This window comes from Tursiops truncatus, chromosome 19 (assembly GCF_011762595.2).
Source record: "Tursiops truncatus isolate mTurTru1 chromosome 19, mTurTru1.mat.Y, whole genome shotgun sequence".
Lineage (NCBI taxonomy): Eukaryota > Metazoa > Chordata > Mammalia > Artiodactyla > Delphinidae > Tursiops > Tursiops truncatus.
In genome coordinates, this window is record NC_047052.1 from 48,401,157 (window position 1) to 48,421,484 (window position 20,328).

General features: G+C 54.9%; 1 protein-coding gene across 5 annotated transcripts; it reads left to right on the top strand.

Moving 5' to 3' along the window:
- Nucleotides 1–1,107: 1,107 nt before the first annotated feature.
- Nucleotides 1,108–20,227, top strand: CBLC (Cbl proto-oncogene C). 5 transcript variants are annotated; one of them, XR_012328014.1, is made up of 13 exons: nt 1,108–1,487; nt 4,055–4,201; nt 4,493–4,649; nt 4,927–5,048; nt 6,159–6,296; nt 8,978–9,065; nt 9,757–9,888; nt 11,566–11,703; nt 11,992–12,072; nt 14,667–14,782; nt 14,904–14,969; nt 18,678–18,768; nt 19,554–20,227. XR_012328014.1 is itself a non-coding variant. In XM_033846022.2 (11 exons), exons 1-11 carry the CDS (start codon nt 1,138–1,140, stop codon nt 14,911–14,913), a joined length of 1,479 nt encoding a protein of 492 aa, XP_033701913.1. In that variant the 5' UTR covers nt 1,108–1,137; the 3' UTR covers nt 14,914–15,152. The 5 variants fall into 5 exon arrangements, 2 of the variants coding, with proteins under 2 accessions (XP_033701913.1, XP_073652084.1); XR_012328013.1 differs by lacking the exon at nt 18,678–18,768; XR_004523503.2 differs by lacking the exons at nt 18,678–18,768; nt 19,554–20,227 and adding an exon at nt 15,075–15,152.
- The last annotated feature ends 101 nt before the right edge of the window (nt 20,228–20,328 follow it).

Genomic DNA, 20,328 nt, shown 5'->3' on the forward strand with positions numbered 1-20,328 from the left:
TCTCATCCCTCTCCCCCTCCTACCTCAAAGAGTTTTTGAGAATTCAGTGAGAAAATGTAAAGCCTGACGCGCAAGGACCGACAGAGAGTGAATGTTTAATAAATGTTAGCTATTACTATTATTCTCTGATTGGAAATTCTCTAGGTACGTGCATATTTGTAATCAGAACTTGGCCAGTCTCCTGGCCGGGGCGTGGCCAGGACGCCCAGGGGCGTGGCCTGGATGCCTTGGGGGCGGAGGGACGGTCCGGCCCACAACGCCCCCGCGCCGTGGCCGCCCAACGCACAGCCCTGGCTGGGGAGATGCTACAGGTGGCGCAGGTTGGGGAGAGAACCACGTCTCTCCAGCCCTGCGCTGAGCAGCCGCGCCTGGGCCTCCGCATTCATGAACCCCATCTTCCCGCCTCATCCCCTGAGGACCCAGAAGCCCCCACCTCCTTTGGAAATCTGGGTGTCTCAACTCCAGCCCGATTTTTCGCAGGCCCCTGCTGTGGGGACCCAGGAATTATGTCACCAAATTCCTGCTCCCTCAGACACCCTTCTCCCAACTCCTGCTCTTAGGGGACCCACGGGTCTGGGCACGCTGTGTTCCTTCTCAGGGACAGAGGGATCACAATATTTCCCTAACATTTCCTCCTAGAAAGTTCAGCTCTCTGACCTTTAATCCCATGCCACGACCCATGACCCAAACTTTGAGCCACGACCCAGGAAAGCCACGTTCCAACCCCATCCCCTTCAGGGTCTGGGTAGCTCCAGCCCCAGCTGGGTAAACTCCCAGCCCCACTCTCGCCCCCAACAAAAGTCCTAGGTTTCCCCCAACCCCTCCTCCACTGCTATCTTGGGACCCAGTCCTCAGCCCTTCCCAGAAGGGGCCCAGGCATCTTACCTGCGATTCCCACCCATTCAGGAAGTCCTATCGCCACCCACCAAAGCCACCCTTGAACCCCATCTCTAAGGAACCCAGTTGCCAGAGTCCCCAGCCCCCGCCCCCTTTGGACACACGGGTACCTGCAGTCCCCTCCCGGGTTCTCCAGGGCCCGCCCTCACCTGGCCCGCCCCGTCCCGCCCCCACCTCGGGCTGGGCGGGGCCGCGCCTCTCCCAGCCACTCGCTCACCTCCTCCGGCATTGGAGGGACTCATGGCTGCGGCGGCCCCGCGGGGACGGCAGTGGAGCGAATCCAAAGCGTTCGGTCGGGCGGTGAGGCTGCTGCAGCGCCTGGAAGAGCAATGCGGTGACCCCCGGCTCGCCTCGAGTCCCCCCTCGCTGCGGGACCTGCTGCCCCGCACCGCGCAGCTGCTGCGCGAGGTGGCGCACGCCCGGCGGGCAGGCGGCGGAGACGGCCCCGAGGGTCCCGGTGGTGCGAAGGACTTTCTCGTGGTCTATCTCGCTAACCTGGAGGCCAAGAGCAGGCAGGTGGCGGCACTGCTGCCACCCCGGGGCCGGAAGACTACCAACGACGAGCTCTTCCGGGAGGGCTCCAGACTCAGGTGAGCCCTTGCGCCAGGACAAAGGTGAGCTCGCGAGTGGGTCCCAGGTCATGCTCCCAGCTCCCTCCTCCCTCGGGCCCAGGGGTCCCGGTCCCAAGCCCTTCTCCCTGAAGGAACATGGAAAACTGGGCCACCCAGGCTTTTCCTTCCTTGGGCACCTGGGCACCGAGCTCCGCATTTCCCCCTCTTTCTTGGCTAAGAAGCGGGCTGCTCTCCCAGAGGATTTAGACACACATCCTGGAATGTGGAGACCCCAGGGAGCTTCCTGCGTGAGGATCGCTAGACAAAGTACTCTTTAAGCCCCCATCACCGCCCCCGCCTGAGGGACTCCCAGAGCCTCTTTAGTTCCTGAGGAAGAGCTAGCTCAGGACCCGGTGCCTGTCTGCAGGTTGGCCGCTCCAGTTCTGAATTCTGGGGAAAGGGCTGCTGAGTGACAGGGGCAGAGGTTTGAGGCCTAGAGCCCAGAACAAGGTTTGGAACAGCGGTTCTCAATCCCAACAGGCCCCCACGCCCCTTTTTTAGAGCACATATTTTGTAGTGTTTCTTTAAATCCATCCTGAAATGAAATACATAGGGTAAATAACCTACCTATTCATAATTCTTTAAAAAAACCCACTATAATGCCCAAAATGTATTATAAGGAGGAGATAAAAGGAATGTTCTTCATAATAAAATTATCTATATTTCAAATGAAAGTGCCAAGGCATAGTTACAATTATTCTGGAAGGTAGAATTGACGAGTCAGACACTTGCACTTGGAGGGAAAAATCACTATTGCTGAATCAAACAGACTTCCCTGGATACGTAGGATAGTGAATTTCTGGAAAATTCAAAATCAATTTGCAAAGTGCAAAAAATGCTTATGTAGGGAATACCCTGGCGGTCCAGTGGTTAGGACTCCATGCTTTCACTGCCAAGAGGGCAGGTTCAATCCCTGGTCTGAGAACTAAGATCCCACAAGCTGCGGGGCGTGGCCATAAAAAATGCTTATGTGAAACTGAACTGGGTTCTCAGCTCAGATCATTAGAAACGGATTTTCCACCTTCACAGATGTCTGATGGGACATTGGAAAATCGAGTAGGGTGTGGGTACATCTAACTGCAGGGGATTGTCCCCACAATCCAGCCTCAAGTAAATTTCTAGAATTTCCTTAGAATGGTGGTCTAACTCCACTGAGAACCACTGTTCTAGATGCAGTAGGTTCTAGAAACTAGGAAGCTCAGGGGCTCAGTGAGTATCTCAGTGGATTTTCTAGAGTTGAGGGTCCTAGCAACTCTTTGACGGAGATTCTAGACCAGGACTTTCCACTAAAATCTAATACAAGCCACATATGTAGTTTTTCATTTTCTAGTAGACATATTACAAAGAGTTTTTTTAGACTCTAATAAATTTTAGTAACGTTTTCTTTAACTCACTATATCCAATATATCTCAACTTATGATCAATATAAGGTGATGATTAATGAGATCGTTCACATTCTTTTTTTTTTTTTCCTTTTGCGCTAAGTCTCTGAAATGTAGTGTGTGTTTCACATTTAGAGTACATTTCAACTTGGACCAGTCACATGTGAATAGTGACTATATTACAGACTCTGGGAAGGGAGGGTGCTTAGAAACGGTCAAGGGTGGCCCTATAAAAGGCATCAGGGGTACTTCCCTGGTGGTCCAGTGGTTAAGAATCCACCTTCCAATGCAGGGGACACGGGTTTGATCCCTGGTCGGGGGACTAGGAATCCCACGTGCCATGTTGCAACTAAGCCCACGTGCTCTGGAGCTCGCGCGCCACAGCTAGAGAGAAGCCTGCGTGCTGCAATGAAGATCCCGTGTGCCACAACCAAGACCCGATGCAGCCAAAAAAAAAAAGGCATCAGGAATCCTACAGACCTGGAGGTTATTAATATAAAATAATAAGAACAGTAATAGTAATTAACATGCTCTGAGTGCCGACTGTATACTGGGTTGTGCTTGGCATTTTAGGTGCTCGTAAGATGGGTAAGAATCCTCATCGCTCCCCCTGTGAAGCAGAGGCTGTACTTACCCAGTATTTATGCCCATTTCACAGTTGAGGAAACTGAGGCTTAGCAGGGGAGGGAAAAAGGAACTTGCCAAAAATCACACAACTAAGTGTCAGAGCTCCCCTCTACTGCTCGCCACGTCCTGAACGGCCCCTCAGGGAGGCAGCCAGCAGGAGGAAGCACAGGGGTCCACCACCCAGTGCTGCTAAAAACAACAGGGAGTCTCCGAACTCAGGCCGCCCTAAATGGCCCCAGCCCTAGTGGTCCCCACGTCCAGCTAGGCAAGGCTTCAGGCAGAGGCTGGGATTTATTTGCCGGAGGATGCCTTGGATATTAGGTGGTACCTCCCTTTCCTTCACAGACGGGGACACTGAGGTTCTGAGTGGGGAGGCATCAGCACTGCAACAGGCGGTCTTGGAATCTACTTTTATCCTGCACTGACACCCTAGACAGATTCTGGGGGCCTCACCCCTGTGGGTGTTCTGGCCAGAGGGTGGAGGTGTCAGTGGGGGCCCCAAGGTCAAGTCCAGGTCCTCAGAGCCCAACCTCGCAGGCGACAGCTGGCCAAGCTGACCCTCATCTTCAGCCACATGTGCGCGGAGCTGGGCGCACTCTTCCCTGGGGGCAAATACTGTGGACACACGTACCAGCTCACCAAGGTCCCGGCCCACACTTTCTGGAGAGACCATTGCGGAGCCCGGTGAGTGAGCACCCGCCCCTGGGACCCCATCCTGCCCCCGCCCACGGACCCAGGTGTCCAGGCCCCCGGCCCCTCCTCCTCAGACTCAGGAGTCCAGGCCCCCGGCCCCTCTCCCCTCAGACCCAGGATCCAGACCCCCCTCCCCCCTCAGACCCAGGATCCAGGCCCCCGGCCCCTCCCCCCTCAGACCCAGGACCCAGGCCCCTTGTTGCCTCCTTCCCAGAAGTGCTCCCATTCTAGCCTCCCAGAGGCTCCGCCTACAGTCCCCTCCCCCCACACCCTTGCACCTAGGTGTGTGCTGCCCTGGGCTGAGTTTGAGCTGCTTCTGTGTCTCTGCCACCCCGTGGAGCCTGGCTGCACCACCCTGGCCTTGCGCTCCACTATTGACCTCACCTGCAGCGGCCATGTGTCCATGTTCGAGTTTGACATCTTCACCAGGCTCTTCCAGGTCAGGCAAGGCCAGTGCCTGAAGCCCAGACGCTTGGGTCCTGGGGGAGGAGGGGCTGGGGGCCTGGGCTTGTGGGTCTGAGGGAGGAGGGGGATGGGGGCCGGATTCCTGGGTTCTGGAGAAGGAAGGGTCTGGAATCTTCTGTGTCCAGTATATTCCTGAGGGAGTATCTTTGGGAGTGAGGGAGGTGTCTGGGTTCTTGGACTCTGGTAGGCACTAGGGGTGTGGGCTGCTTCCTCAGCAGACACTCCCTGACCCAAGCACTGCCCCACCTTAGCCATGGCCAACACTCCTCAAGAACTGGCAGCTCCTGGCCGTCAACCACCCAGGCTACATGGCCTTCCTCACTTACGATGAGGTCCGAGCACGTCTGCAGACCTACAGAGACAAGCCAGGCAGGTAAAAGGGCCAGGACTCGAGGAGAAGGCTGCCGAGGGTGCAGGGGTCTGGGTCCTAGGCTGGGGTGTCTGGATGGCCTAGACATCCTGCAGAAAGTAAGAACCGAAGGGCCGCAGTACATGGGACCCCAGAGAGTCGAGAACTCAGAGGTAGGATGCTGAGTGCCCCCTACAACCTAGGTTCTCCCGGGACCACCTAGACCTGCCCACGATCCAGCAGCTAAAGGGACAATACCTGGTCTGGCAAGGGGGCCTGAAGACCCCGCCCCAGGATAAGATTTGTTTCTGATAGGTTAGAGCCCATGCAGTACCATCTGTTAAATATTTTAAATATGACCTCCCACCTTCTGGGAAACCAGACACCTGAGTCCTTAAAGTATTTCAGGCCAGGAGTTCTGAGCTGTGGGATCCCTCTAGAGGGCTAAAAATTGAGGGACTGAGCTCCCTGGAAGTTAAGGGAATCGGATGTCAGATTCTTACGTCTTTGCAGGGCTGAGGTGCAGGACCCCCAAGATGGTATATATTAGCACTCTTCCAGTTATACTTCAAACTGGTGTAAAGGGAAAGAAAAAGAAATGAATTAATGCCCATAATTGAAAAGACCAGGTTTGGGTTTCAGGCACAGCTGGATCCAGGTGCTCAAGTGCTATTGTCAGAAATCAGTTCCTGTTCTCCCCCTGCTTTCCTCTTTGTTAGCCTCCTTCTCAACCACAGTCTTTCCTCATGGTGGCAAATGGTTTCTAGAAGCCCCAGCTTTACACCCTACCAGCTTATCAACCCTATAGAAATGGAGTGCCTTACTCCTAATACTTCCAGCAAAAGTCCCAAGGCTGACTCCCATCACTCTGGCCGGGGTCCTGAAAAGGACTGGTTGGCCAAGCCAGAATCAGCTTTGTCTAAAGCCCAGTGAAGGTGGAGGAGGAGCCAAGCAGGTGAACACAGCAGACATTCGCTATAGTGGCAGCCAAGGATCTATCTAGCACCTCACTGCCTAGAAGTTTATAAGGGAGCAAGGACTTAGAGACCTGGATCCCCGACAGGGTGAAGGGCCTTCTAGAAAGGACAGCAGTGACCACTCCCTCACCCCATCCCTTCCTACCTCTTCCTCCAGCTACGTCTTCCGGCCCAGCTGCACTCGCCCGGGGCAGTGGGCCATCGGATTCGTGAGCTCAGATGGCAACATCCTGCAGACCATCCCCGTCAACAAACCTCTGTTCCAGGCACTCCTGGAAGGACAAAAGGAAGGCTTGTGAGTCACCATCCTAGCAGGCGGAGGGTGTCAACAGAATGCGCTTGGAAAGGTCATGCATGTAGAGCACTGCCCAAGATCACCACGCCTGAGGGCACAGGGTTCAGAGTAAACATAAACTTGCAGTACTACAGTGTGCCAGCAGGTGGCAGACAAGGGTCCAGAGGAAAGGGCACCTTTTCTAGTTCCCACAAAGCTGCCCTGTTGGGCCAGCAGCAGCTCTCCGAGGAGTGTGTGGGAGTTGAGCACAACCCCAGTGGTCCCCTTCCTTGGACTTGCACCCAAGGGCTCTTGTTTCTAGATATCCATATCCTATTCTAGAATTTAGACTGTTAGAGCAGAAGGAGAACTGGGCAAAAAGCTAGACTGGGGTTTTCGATCTGTAATCTTGGCTGCCCCAGGGCCCCTCTTTCGGAAACTGCCTTGGGTAGGATGGGAGGGGAAAGATTGGTAGGTGAGGTTCCCAAGTCTCACCCTGGACATTTAACCAGAGCCTCCTTAGCTAGCGGTCATATCTATATGATACGCTATGAGATAGATGATGGATAGATACACGGATGATGATAGACAGATAGATAAATAGATAGGTAGGTAGGTAGAGAGAGAGAGAGAGAAAGAAAGAATGGATGGATACATACATTAGATAGGTAGGTAGTTAGGTAGCTAGGTAGATGGATGGATGGACAGACGGACGGACAGACGGACAGACAGATAGATATGCAGTTGATTCTCATTATTTCTCATTATTTGTGGTAGTTCTGTTCTACAAAATCGCAGCCAACACTGAATTAGTGAATCCTGAGCCGTTGCTCCTGGGGGAAATGAAGCTGTAGGTTCCTGCAAGATTCTGGTCACATTTTTGTCAACCCGTCACTACATAATAACCTTATGTGTATTTCTGTTTAAAGACACCTAATTTAATACATTGATATATCATCGATACGTTCACATTGAACTCACGGCCCGCAGCGCAGTAACTCACCTGAACAGAGTTCATCTCCCACACGTATTTTCTCCATAATGTACATCACGGCCTTCCTGTGCTTAGGACGTGAGACAGCACTTCAGCACTCTGCTTGGGGGTCATTTAAGCCAGCCAAGTCACCAAGAAAAAGCATTAAAACGCGGAAGATGGGGCACCAAATAGACTGTAAAAAGGACACGTTTACAGTATGAGAACTGAAAGGAAAAGGCCAAATGCTGCTTTGTTCATCCTCAGCTGGGAGCGGGCCTGGTCATGAATGACTGTGAAAATGCCGCAGGGAGTATTGATTTTGAGGTTCCGTATACATTTTAGCAAGTAGGCAAGTCTGCAGATTACAGAGTCTGCGAGTAATGAACATCCATTGTGTGTGTGTGTGTGTGTGTGTGTGTGTGTGTGTACGTATATCTATGTATACCTATACCCACACATATACTTTCATCTCTATCTGATAACCGAGGACACTGTGGCACAGAGAGACAGAGACACTTGTCCAGGTCACACATTAGCTTCTGAGCTAATGAACTGGGATTTGAAGCCAGGCAGCCAGTCTCAGAACTCGTGCCTGACGAATAAAGTACTACGTTCCAGGTCAGATTTCGGTGGAGGGTTCCCAGAGTTAAAATAAGTGTGAATACCATCCATCTGGTTTAACCCCCCTACCCTATGTACACACACACACACACACACACACACACACACAATTTTAGAGACGGGAAAATCAAGAGAGAGGGGGCAGGCGACCCCGAGCTCTTTCTACCACAGAGCAAGACAGTTTTCTGGGTCTCACATTGATCCTAGCAGTTCCCCTCTCACTGGGTACTTATGTGTGGGGGCAAGTCCTGCTTGTTTTCTGAGCGCTGTCTTACTTAACCCTCACCACCCATCTTTGCCTTAGGCACAATTATGTCCATTTCACAGAAGAGAAAACTGAGGCCAGAGAGGTAGAGTTGCCCAGCTCAGGTCACACCGTGTGTTTGTGGGAAGCCGCACCAGGGCCCAGGCCGGGGTGCCTGCACTGCTCCACCTGGCTGGCCAGGCAGAGCCACCGGCCTTGGGGAACCTGCGGCCCCGAGTTGATCTGGGGCTGCAGTTATGACCTGGACGGGAGACCCAGGGTGTGCAGAGCCTTCTTGTGGGCTGACCTGGAGCCAGGCTCTCAGACCTGGCCCACAACCCTGGTTCTGCATCCCTCCAGGCCTCACCCTGTGGCCTCGGGCATTGCCTGTCCCACGCTGAGCCCCGGTCACTCTCTGTGTAGTGAGAATAGTGTAGACGGACTAGGGGGGTCCTTCCAGCCCTGTGGGCCGAAGACTCTAGGATCTGGTCACTCCCTCAATCTGTGACTAAGATGCTGTTACGTTGGGACCTGAAGACTGTAGGACGGGTAAAGTTCTGGGAGACCTGGGCCTGAGGTTTGATGTTTCCTGGTTCTCATGCATCTGGAGTTTCCAGAGCTAGAGTCACTTAGTCTGTCCTTCTATGGGGGTCTGAAGGGACACAGCCCTCCCTGAGGAGTCTGAGGGGACACAGCCCTACCCTGGGGGCCTGAGAGGACACAGCTTGCCCTAGAAAATCCCAATTTCAGGAGAAGCGAGGGAAAATATCCCCAGGCCAGCTATGTATTTGGGGCAGATGTTCCAGGGCGGGGTGAGGGGTGCTGGAGGACCCCTCAGTACCCCCTCTTCCCTTCCCCCAGCTACCTCTACCCAGATGGGAAGAACCACAACCCGGACCTGACCGAACTCTGCCAGATGAAACCCCATCAGCGTGTCCACGTGTCGGAGGTGAGGCGCAAGCCCGGCCTCCCTCCCCGGCTCACCGCCCACCGCCTCCATCCACTGCACCATGGCTCAGGGATCCCCTCCCATGAGTCAGGCCCTGGACTCGCAGAGGGCTTGGGGTTTTGTACTGGCTTGGAGGCCGCATGAGCTGGGGTACATCACTTGGCCTCTCTGAGCCTGTCTGTTCCTCCTCTGGAAAACACAGCTCCCCCTGCCTCTTCCCCGGGGCTTTTCATGGGAATAAAACCAGGAAATGATACCGCTGACATCATCAGAGCAGCTAATGCACTTTGCGCACTCACCAGAGGCAGCCCCTGTGTCAGCTTTTAGTCTTCCAGCCATCCCATGGGTGAGAGGAGACGTGACAAACAAAATTTTGAGTATGAGCATATCCCGTGCAATATTCGGGACACACTTAGACCTCAAAATGTATTCATTGTTTATCTGAAAATCAAGTTTAACGGGGCATCCTGTATGTTTATTGGCTGAATCTGGCAGCCCTGAGCGCAGACCACCCCCAGAGAACAAGTCCCATAACAAAAGCACATGTAGGAGGCATTGGGACACACTGCCTTGAACTTAGGGGAGGCTTCAGGGCTGGTGCAGAGGTTTGGGACTTATTTCCTGGGGCCCGACTTGCATCTCCATGGCTGATATCACCACGCGTCGTCGTCATCCCCATCTCGCCTGCCAGGAGCAGCTGCAGCTGTACTGGGCCATGGACTCCACGTTTGAGCTCTGCAAGATCTGTGCCGAGAGCAACAAGGACGTGAAGGTGGAGCCGTGCGGGCACCTGCTCTGTAGCCGCTGCCTGGCTACCTGGCAGGTGGGTCCGACCCTGCCCTGCCTTCCCGTCCGGTCCCCGCCTCCCTATAGTAAGAGCCCCTAGAGGATCGCCCACACGCCTCGTCGATCACATGGGGAAACTGAGGCCCAGGGAGAGGAGAAACTTGCTCCATTCATGCCTCTGTCTCACTCTGCATCTGTCACCTCTGCTTCTTCTCCAGTTACATTATTAGTGGAAGATGCTACATGGGCCCTGGTGTGGGAGGGGCGTGTCTGTGGGACTGACCACAGTAAATATGGCCAAGGCATTCCTAGCCCGTAGCATTCCCTCTCTGGGTGATCTGGGGCCAGTGGCTTAACCTCTCTGAGCCTTAGCTGCCTTCTCAGGGGAAGGGGGCTGGTGGTAGTGACCTCCCAAGGGAGGATCCAGGCCTCTGGGTAAAGGGAACCCCTATGGAGTATGGGTGCCCGATACTAAGTTTTCCATTGTGATGTAAGTGTTAGACCTTAAGCTTCTGATTGCGGAGCTTATCATAACAAAGACATCCATCTCCCTGACACAGCGACTAACAAAACAACTAGATAGGGCTTCCCTGGTGGCGCAGTGGTTGAGAGTCTGCCTGCCGATGCAGGGGACACGGGTTCGTGCCCCGGTCCGGGAAGATCCCACATGCCGCGGAGCGGCTGGGCCTGTGAGCCATGGCCGCTGAGCCTGCGCGTCCGGAGCCTGTGCGCCGCAACGGGAGAGGCCACAGCAGTGAGAGGCCTGCGTACAGCAAAAAAAAAAAAAAAAACAACTAGATAAGGAACTAGCCACCCCAACTCTTGAAGTTTCCCTTTAGAAAGCCCTAAGTAACGGAGCATTGGAGTGGTCCTGCTTCTCTCTCCCCATACCCTGATTCTTGCTCTTCTGCTTTAAATTTGCCAACAAATAATGAACCCCAGAAACCCTAGGCACCCCATTTGGCCCCTAATAAAAGCAGAGCTCCAGGTCCGCCTCCCTCCCTGCCTCTCTCCCTTCCCTCTGCCTGCGACCTCCCGTAACCTCCACTGCAAGCTCCCGTACCCTCCAGGACCTGTGAGTAATAAATCTTGTTCTTCAAAGTCCCCTGATGGTTGATACTGAGATGCACCCTGCAGTCATAGTAAAAACTGAAGGGCGGGCTTCCCTGGTGGCGCAGTGGTTGAGAGTCCGCCTGCCGATGCAGGGGACGCGGGTTCGTGCCCTGGTCCGGGAGGATCCCACACGCCGTGGAGCGGCTGGGCCCGTGAGCCACGGCCGCGGAGCCTGTGCTCCGCAATGGGAGAGGCCACGACAGTGAGAGGCCCACGTACCGCATAAAAAAAGAACCAAAGGGCTAGCCCAGCCATAACACTGGCCCCAGTGGTGGCGGCAGCGGGGGGGTCTGTGGGACTCCCCACAGTGAATACATATGGCCCAGCTGAGTGTCTCAGGCATTCCTAGCCCATAGCATCACTACTGTGCGGCTGAGACCTACACAGCACCGCGGCTCTCTCGGGCTCTGGTCCAGCCCCTCCTTTCTGCCCTGCATGTCTCTCCATTTTTCTCTCTTCATAATTCCTCCTCTCTGTCTCCATCTCCCTCCCTCTGTCTGTCCTCCCCACATCACTCTGTTGGGGATAAAGGCCCCTGTAGTCCCAGGGGACCTGGTGGGGAACAGGGAGACCCTGATCCTTTCCCTCCCCACTCCCCCAGCACTCAGACAGCCAGACCTGCCCCTTCTGCCGCTGCAAGATCAAGGGCCAAGCGGCTGTGATTATCCATGAGCTCAAAGCCAGCGCCACTGCTAAGGACTCAGAGGACAGCAGTGACAACGGAGGGGAGCTGCAGCAGGTAGGTAGGGCCAGGCGGGAGCTGGAGCTGGAATCCCTAGGGTCTGAGGGAGGAGGGGGCTGGTGGCAGGATTCGGGGGTCCCAGGGGCATGGACTTTTGCATCCCTTAGGGTCTGGGGCTATGGCTTTCTCTAGTATAACCCTCTTGAGGGTAGAACTTTGTCTCATTCTCCATTCCACCTCCAAAGCCTAGAAAGTGCCTGAACGGTGGGCCTCCAGGCAGGGGGACATGTAGGTGCGAAGAAAATGGTAGCTCATAACCCCCTCCCCACCCTCTGTCTCCCTTAGGTGACCCCCTCACCTCCTCCCCTGCCCCCTCGGCTGGATCTGCCCCCCGAGAGTCCGAGAAGCAAATACCAGCTGAAGGTGGTGAGTCAGGCACTGGTCTGAGGTGGGCAACTTGGGTCCCATTCATCCCTGGGGTCCCCAGTCTGACCAGGTGCTCAGGGGTATGGGCCAGGCACTTGCTCTCTGCACCCATTTACGAGGTGGCATCTGTCATCCACACCTCTGTGGCTTCTTCTCTTCTCTCCCTTATTCATCCCCCCCTCGTTGGCTTTCTGGCTCTCCTTCCAGCATCCCAGGTGTGCCCTACCCCAGGGCCTTTGCACGAGCTGTTCTCTCTGCCTGTATCTCTTTTCCGTAGGCTCACTTTCTCATCTCATCCTCTCAGGGAGGCCTTCACTGACCACCCTATTGAAAACAGCGCCCCTGTCCCTCCAAGCCCCTGCCCAGCTGCATTCTCTCAGTCCTTTGCACTGACTGGCAGAGTGTATGGTCTATTGTTTTCTGTCACCGTTAGCAGGTTGTCACCTTCCCGAAGGTTAGGACTTTGCCTTATTCTCTGTTATATGAATCGTGCCTGACACATAGTAGGTGCTCAATAAATAGGTGTTGAGTGAATCAATGGGATGAGTCTTCCCAACAACCCTGTGAAGTCAAAAATGTTCCTCTCCTCATTTTCCAGAAGAAAAAAGCTCAGAGAGGTGACTGCACCTGCCCAAACACACAGCCTGAAAGAGGAGAAACCTTAAAAACCCCCCAAATCATCTGCTTATTTTCTAAGTGAGCCCTGGCCTTGCTTTTTTTCTTCCCCCCACCCGCCCTGGCTTCCGAGCCCCTGGCTTCCTGCGGTACAGGGGGCGGGGAGGTAGGGAGAAGTCTCTGTTAACATCTCAGGCTGAGTACACACCAGATCCAATCAATACTGGGCAGTCTTCAAACAAACAGCTCAGGAAGTCTGGGAACATTATTCGACCACAGCAAACAAGAGAGCCAGCTGGGAGGGGGGGCAGGGGCGGTGACACCAGCCAGGGAAGCTAAAAACAGATCGCAACCTGCAGCCAAAAACAAATGGAAACATTCAGAGGCACTCAGCCTCTGAGGACAATGAAGGGGGACAGAGGATGACAGGCACCTCTGGCCAGAGGGTCACACCTATGCCGAGGCTGTGCCCTCCGCCTGGCAGACCTTTTCCTCTTTCCCGAACCCGGCCTGATTCAAATTCCAGTCAACTCCTCTTCCGTCATTTTTCAAAACGAGGCAGAAGAGAGCCTCGGGTGTGCTACTTCCCAGCAAGGTGACTGTCATAATGAGAATAGCTAACACGCGTGTGTAACTCCCGCTATATTTAGTTGCCATGACAACCTGGTAAGGTAGATGCTGTTATGATCCCTATTATACAGAGGGGTACACCGAGGCTCCAAGATCTGAAGGTCACCCAGCTCAAAGGCGAGAGAGGCAGGCAGGACTGGAACCCAGGCCCCTGGCTCCAGACTGCAGAATTCATCCTTAATTTCCTCGTCTGTGAAATGGGCGTGATGCCAGTCCCTGCCATGAGGGGATTCGTCCATTCATCACTGGAGGAATCCCCCAGCTAGACATGCTCCTTCACAGTGCTGTTCTCCAGCAGAGAAATCCCCCTCTAGGGGTTGACACCGTCATTCAAAGGGACCCAGGCACCTCGCTGTGGCCACAGGGGACCTCTCCCATCCTCAGTGTCTCCATGTGGAGAATAAGGACAAGCGTGGCATGGGCCCCGGGAGTTGTGATGAAATCGGCAAGATTGGGCATTTGTAACCTGAATCAGATCCCCTCCCTCACCTCTTAGAAGCCCCCAAGACCCCAGGACTCGAAGAATTAAAGCCAACATCCTCTCCATCAGCCCATAAGGCCTGGGGATCTGACCCCCTCCCCACCTCTCTGACTTCCTACCACCCCTTCAACTCCTTTCCAGCAACAATGGACCCCCTGCTGTTCTTCTAACAAGCCAGCAAGCCCACCACCCACTGCAGCGCTTCTGCCCACATCCTTCTTGCACTGAGGCTTCTGTTCAATTTTCCCTTCCTCCAGGAGGCCTTCCCCAGCCACCCTCATGTCTGATCAGCCCCCACTCTCCCCCTCCACTATTTCAGTTCTCTGAAGGACACCTAACACTCTGGGATATTTCCTTGTTCATGCACTGATGACTCATGCTAAGCCTCTTGCTTAGTAGACTGCTGGCTCCATGAGGACAGAGACTTTAGTCTATCTGGTTCCTGGTTGACTCTTCAGAGCCCAGAACAGTGCCGGACACACTGGGAAATTTGTGGGAGGAATGAATGAATGAATGAATGAGTGGGTGGATGGATGGATGGACAGACAGACAGATGGCTGGATGGGGGGATAGAAGGGGGAATGGATGGGTAGATGGATGGATGGATGGTCGAATGGTTGGTCAGATGGGTCGACAAATGGGTGGATGGATGGATGGATGGATGAATGGATGGATAGACAAACAAAAGTTTGATCTAAGCAAGCCAGAGGTGTTAGGGGGGAAAAAACAGCATGGACTAGGGCAAGACCCTGCCATACTGCCCGCCCCCCCCCCCCCCCCCCCGCATCCCCGCCATCACTGGGTTATCCCTGTCTGGGCCTGACAGCTGCAGCTCATCTGCGAAATTTCTTAATCTCCTCCCCTCCAGGCGCCTCTGGCGCTCCCCAGACTTCGAGCCCCTCTAACCTTGCCAAGATTTTGGACTGAGGCCTCAGCCTCATTGGAAATCACCTCCAGCCCCCAGGCCAGGGAGGGCACCAGAGGGTAAGTGGAGAGGGCGGCTGGGGTCCAGGACTCCTGGGTCTGAGGGAGGAGGAGGTGGGGGAGGAAGGGAAACACTGGTCCTAGGAAATTGACATCCCCCCTTAAATTCCCCCCATTGCAGAAACTCCTAAAGGGGAAGTCTCCCCTCCATCTGCCCCTGAGGGACCCACGAAGGCCTGGATGCCAGGTGAGGGCCCCGCATCGTCCAGGTTCCCTCCCTCAGCCTGGCCCTGCCCGCCCCACCCAACCCGGATGTGATACTACCTAACCCACCGCTCTTTCCACCTCACAGGGCACCCAGATGTGCTGCGAAAGGGAGTCCCAGGGGCTGGAAGGGGTTTGGGAAGCGGAAATAAACTGCCAAGCCGGGTCTGTCCTCTGGTTTGTGGAGAAGGAGCGTAGGGGCCACCAGGGGGCAGCTTGGTGTCGGGAACGGCAGTCCCTGGGGTCTGAGCCCCACCTGCTTAACCCTAGCGTCTGGGGTTCCAAGAGCTGAGAGTGGGAGACCCAGCTCCTCCGGATCCAGGAGTCTAGACTCCCAGACCCCTCCCCTCTCAGACCCAGGAGTCCTGCCCTCAGGACTTAGGAGTCCAGAGTCCCAAGTTCTCAGAGAATCAGGCATCCAACTCCCTTTCCCCAGCATGGAAAAAAAAAATTCCCGGACCCAAACCCAGTTATCCAAGGCAAAAAGACCCCACATTTCCTTGAGAGTTATTCGTACACCCAGTCTTCCCACAATCCATTCTCATCCCTCTCTCTTTCCTCCATGCCTCTTGGGAAACTTCTTCCAGAGGAGCAGTGCCTAAGTTTAAACAATCTGGCATCCCCTGAGCCCCTGCCCAGTGCCCAGTCCCAGGCCGGGCAATGCTGGGCATGTGGCAGTAATCGCTGCCCTCCTGGGGCTCACAGTCTGGTGGGGGAGACAGAACTGTCTCCAGGCCGTGGTGACACAGAGTGGGCAAAGCTGGGACGAGGGCAGCCCAGGGGGCTGCAGGAGCCTGGAGCAGACGGCTGACCCAGCCTGGGCGGTCAGGGAGGGCTTCCAGGAGGAGGGAACGTCTAAGCTGAGTCTGAAAAGATGAGAAAAAGGTATTTCAGTGTAAACAGAGCATGGACGCATGCGTCATGGATTTAGTTCCAAGCAACAGAAACCTCTGGGGCAGGGAGGGAATTGATTGAGAGGACTCGGGATCGCTCAGATTCCCAGGAGTGATTAGAGAGCCAGGATTGGAAAGTGATCAAGAACACGACGAACAGCTGGCCTCCACCCAGAGCTCAGCCACGATCACACCACAGAACCCGTCTGATGAGGATACACTGGTGCCCCAGTGACCACTGGACCCTGGTCATCTCTCTGCCTCTGCTGCCCCAGAAACAGGCTGTGTCTGCTAGCTGTTACGTGGAACAAATCACACTGAAACTTATCGGTGAACAACAGTAATCATGGTTGCAATGGGCCAGGACTGGGGGAAGGGCTCAGGATTTGGGGGGGGGGTCTGGCTCAGGGTGCGATCAAGTGGCGCTGGCAGCGGGGCAGCTGGGGGCTGGACAGGCATCCCTCGGCAGTCTCAGACCTCTCTCCACGCTTGCTAGTTTGCACTTCCCCACAGCATGGCTGCCTCAGGGTAGACCGACTGCTTATATGGTGGCTGAAGCCTTCACAGAAAGTATTCCAGTGAAGCAGGCAGACGCCACGTGGCTTTTTCTACCCAACCTTGGGAGTCACGGAGCGTCGCTTCGTGCCGCATTCTAATGGTTACATGCGAGTCACAAAACTGCACAGAGAGGAGGGGACGTAGACCCCCATCTCTCAGTGGAAAGAGTGTCAACATCAGGTTGTTCACAAGTGTGTGTGGGGCGTCCCTGGTGGCGCAGCGGTTGGGAATCCGCCTGGCAATGCAGGGGACACGGGTTCGAGCCCTGGTCCAGGAAGATCCCACATGCCGCGGAGCCACTAAGCCCGTGCACCACAACTACTGAGCCTGAGCTCTAGAGCCCGCGAGCCACAGCTACTGAGCCTGCGTGCCACAACTACTGAAGCCCGCGCGCCTAGAGCCCGTGCTCCGCGACAAAGAGAAGCCACAGCAGTGAGAAGCCCGCTCCCCGCAGCTAGAGAAAAGCCCGCGCGCAGCAACAAAGACCCAACACGGCCAAAGCTAAAAATAATTAATTAATTAAAAAAAAAAAAAAAGAGCGTGTGGGATGAGAGCTATTGTCACAGCCATCTTTGGAAAGTAGAGTCTGCCCCAGCTGCCACAGCAGTAATAGATTAGCCAGGCTTTGTTTATTTGGCATTGCTAGTACATGATTCCAAAGTAATAGTGGGATTCGCCAAACTTAGGTCACCTGAGCTACAACGGAGGCAAACGGAGGAAAGAAACATTTGTCCTTACTGGTTTCAACAGAGGGTAACAGCCTTTCGGATGGCAGGGATTCTTTTCAATGTGGGAAGGGGATGCACATGCTAGTCAACCCTCCCTCCAAAAAGCCCATGACCATCCACCCCTTTGAACACTCAACATCCGTATGTATCCTTTGCTCTACACTTACATTCTCTTCCCCCAAAAGTTCTCTTTTTTTTAAAGTTTTTTAAATTTTTGGCTGAGTTGGCTCCTCGTTCTGCATGCGGGCTTTCTCTAGTTGCGGTGAGCGGGGGCTACTCTTCGTTGCAGTGCGTGGGCTTCTCACTGTGGTGGCTTCTCTTTGTTGCGGAGCACGGGCTCTAGGCTCGCGGGCTTCAGTAGTTGTGGCTCCCGGGCTCTAGAGCACAGGCTCGGTAGTTGTGGCGCACGGGCTTAGTTGCTCTGCGGCATGTGGGATCTTCCTGGACCAGGGCTCGAACCCGCGAATCATCACTATCCTTTCTTTCTTTCTTTTTTTTGACAACGCTGCATGGCTTGTGGGATCTTAGTTCCCCAACCAAGGATTGAACCTGGGCCCTCAGCAGTGAAACCTCGGAGTCCTAACCACTGGACCACCAGAGAATTCCCTCATTTCATATTTTTGATGCTTTAACAAACCCGGAAACTTTCTGGGACCCAGAACCTTCCTGGGAACAAGATATGTATATTTTTATCAACACAAACTTTCAGTAGTTACATTTTTCAGTGCAAGTCTGGAATCATTGGGGAATAGACATTGCCCCTCCAAATTAAAATGTGTAAGTATCTACACATGGGACAGCATGGATGGAATTGGAAAATTCATTGATTCCACAAATACTTTCTCAGCTTCTTCTCATGCCGAGCACTGTTCTAGGCACTGGAGATATAGTGGTGAACCAAAAAAAGTTCCTGTTCTCTTGGAGCTTCTGTGCAAGACAACAGAAAATAAATATGTGGGGGTGATAAGTGCTACAAAGGAAAAATGTAGTGAGAGAAAGGGCTGGGATAGCAGGAGTTGCTAAATGAGATAGGATGGTCAAGGGAAGCTTTGTGATAAGGTGATAGAGTAGAGATTTGAAGCAAGTCAGGGAGGGAGCTATGGCAGGAAAGAATGTCCCAGGAGAGGAAAGAGCAAGTGCAAAGGCCCTGAGGCTGGAACACGCCTGGCGTTGGAAGAACAGCATGGAAGCAAAGAGACCGCTGTGGCAGGAACAGAGCTAGCGAGGGGGAAGAGAGGGGCAGATGGGGTCACAGAAGTAGAGGACCAGATCTAGGACCCTGTGCGCCACGGAGAGGACTTCAGCTTCTACTCAGAGTGACAGGAGCCGTGGAAGGGTGCTGAGCAGAAGAGCGACAGCAGCTCACTCGCATTTTAATGGGATCCCTCCGGCTGTTTTGTGGAAATAAATTGTAGGGGACAAAGGCAGATGATATTTCAGTACTAGTTTCTGCAAGTCTGCGAGGAACCGTGCTGGTATTTATGACTTCCCTCCTTCGTCCACACTCCGTAGAATCCTCACCTAGAATCTCAGCTGCTCGGACTCTTGAGGAAGGTGGAAGGCAGGGTGCTGATGAGAGGGCGCCTAGCGTCCTAAGCAGCAGGTACATGAGCCAGGGCCAGAGCAACAGGGGAGTGGGTGCCTGGGGTCACTGTACGTAAGCTTGTCCCAGGGAGCACTTTTGTCTACGCGCGAGTTGTTTCCACGTGCGTCCTGCGATGATCTAGTGCGGGTGGGGTTTGCACGTGAGCCTGTGTGCTTCTGCGTTTGAGCCTTGCAAGCCTTCCCTGAGTGCCTGCTCCGGAGTCTGGCCTTTGCAGGGCGGTGTTGGGGACACAACAGTGACCGAAACAGCCCTGGCCCTCCCCTAACCGGCTCCCGGTCCAGTGGGGGAGACAGACTTGTCCCCAGACAGAGATGACCCAGAATGTGCAGGGCTGGGGTGGGGGAGCCCAGAGGAGGCGCCTGACTCGGCCTAGGGGAGCAGAGAGGGCTTCCTGGAGGAGGGGATGGTGCGGCTAATACTGAAAGGTCACCTCTCCCAATATAACAATTGCTCTCCTGTATGGACAAGGTAGCCTTGACCAGCCTAACCAATAACTCAGAGGCTGACCTGTAATCTAAGACTTCCCTGGTGTCTGACCGGTGACCACCCCACCCCCAGCTGATCAGAGGCCCGGGGAACCTCTCCCAGCATGACCAGCTGCCCCCTATTCTGACCAGTGTTGAGGGCTAGCTTCTCCCAGGGAGCCAGTGAAATCTCACCCCCATCCCCCAGCCAGCATCTAGGGATTTTGTCCCAGTCAGGCCTGGTTTGTGAGGAGCTGTGCACAGTCTGATCTGTGATCCCAAGTCTGACCTGTGACCCTTCCTTCTGACCCATGGCAGGGGCTCATCCCTTCCCTCAGGTGCCCTGGCCTCCTCCCCTCCCCCACTCACCTGCTACTGCCAGCCGGATTCTCTTCCCCTCCCCCCAAAGTTGGGAGGGAGTGAAGGGAAGAGAGAGGGAGGGGGGGTGGCATTCCTGGGATTCCCTGGATGGGGGGAAGAGAGGGAGGGCCCTACGGAGGAGAGCGGAGGAAAGTGCACCCCACGGCCCCAGTATCTATCACAGAGGCCTGGGCAGACCTGGGACTTGAAGACCATTCGTTACAAGAGATTGAACTGGTGGGTTCCAGGCCACTGGTCAGACAGGAAAGCAGCCTGGCGCACTGGCCACTGGGGAGGCTTCACGGGGCATACTGGGAGAAGCCGTTCTAGGCCTCTGGTCAGGCTGGGGATTGCTGGTTGGACTGGGGAGGCCAGTGCAGGCCACTCGTTGGACCGGGACCAGCTGTTTTAAAACGATGAGGCGAGTCCAGGCCACCGGCCATGGTGAGAACGAGTCCCCCGGTCAGATTGAGGGGGAGAGAGAGGGTCCGCGGTTGTCCATTGAGGTCCCCGCTCGGGACACCGGCTGGACTGGTCGGTCAGGGCACCCGCCGCGGGCGCTGGGCAACCTGAGCCTGACACCCCGCGGGCTGGGGGCGGAGGGAGCCCCGCTCCCGGCTGAGCGCTGGGAGGTCGTCTCCGGGCAGTGGGAGGTCCTGGCCCCGCGCCCGGCTTTGGGAGGGACGAGGGGGGCCGGGCGGGGCGGGGCGGGGCTACCTGGGGCGGGGCCTCC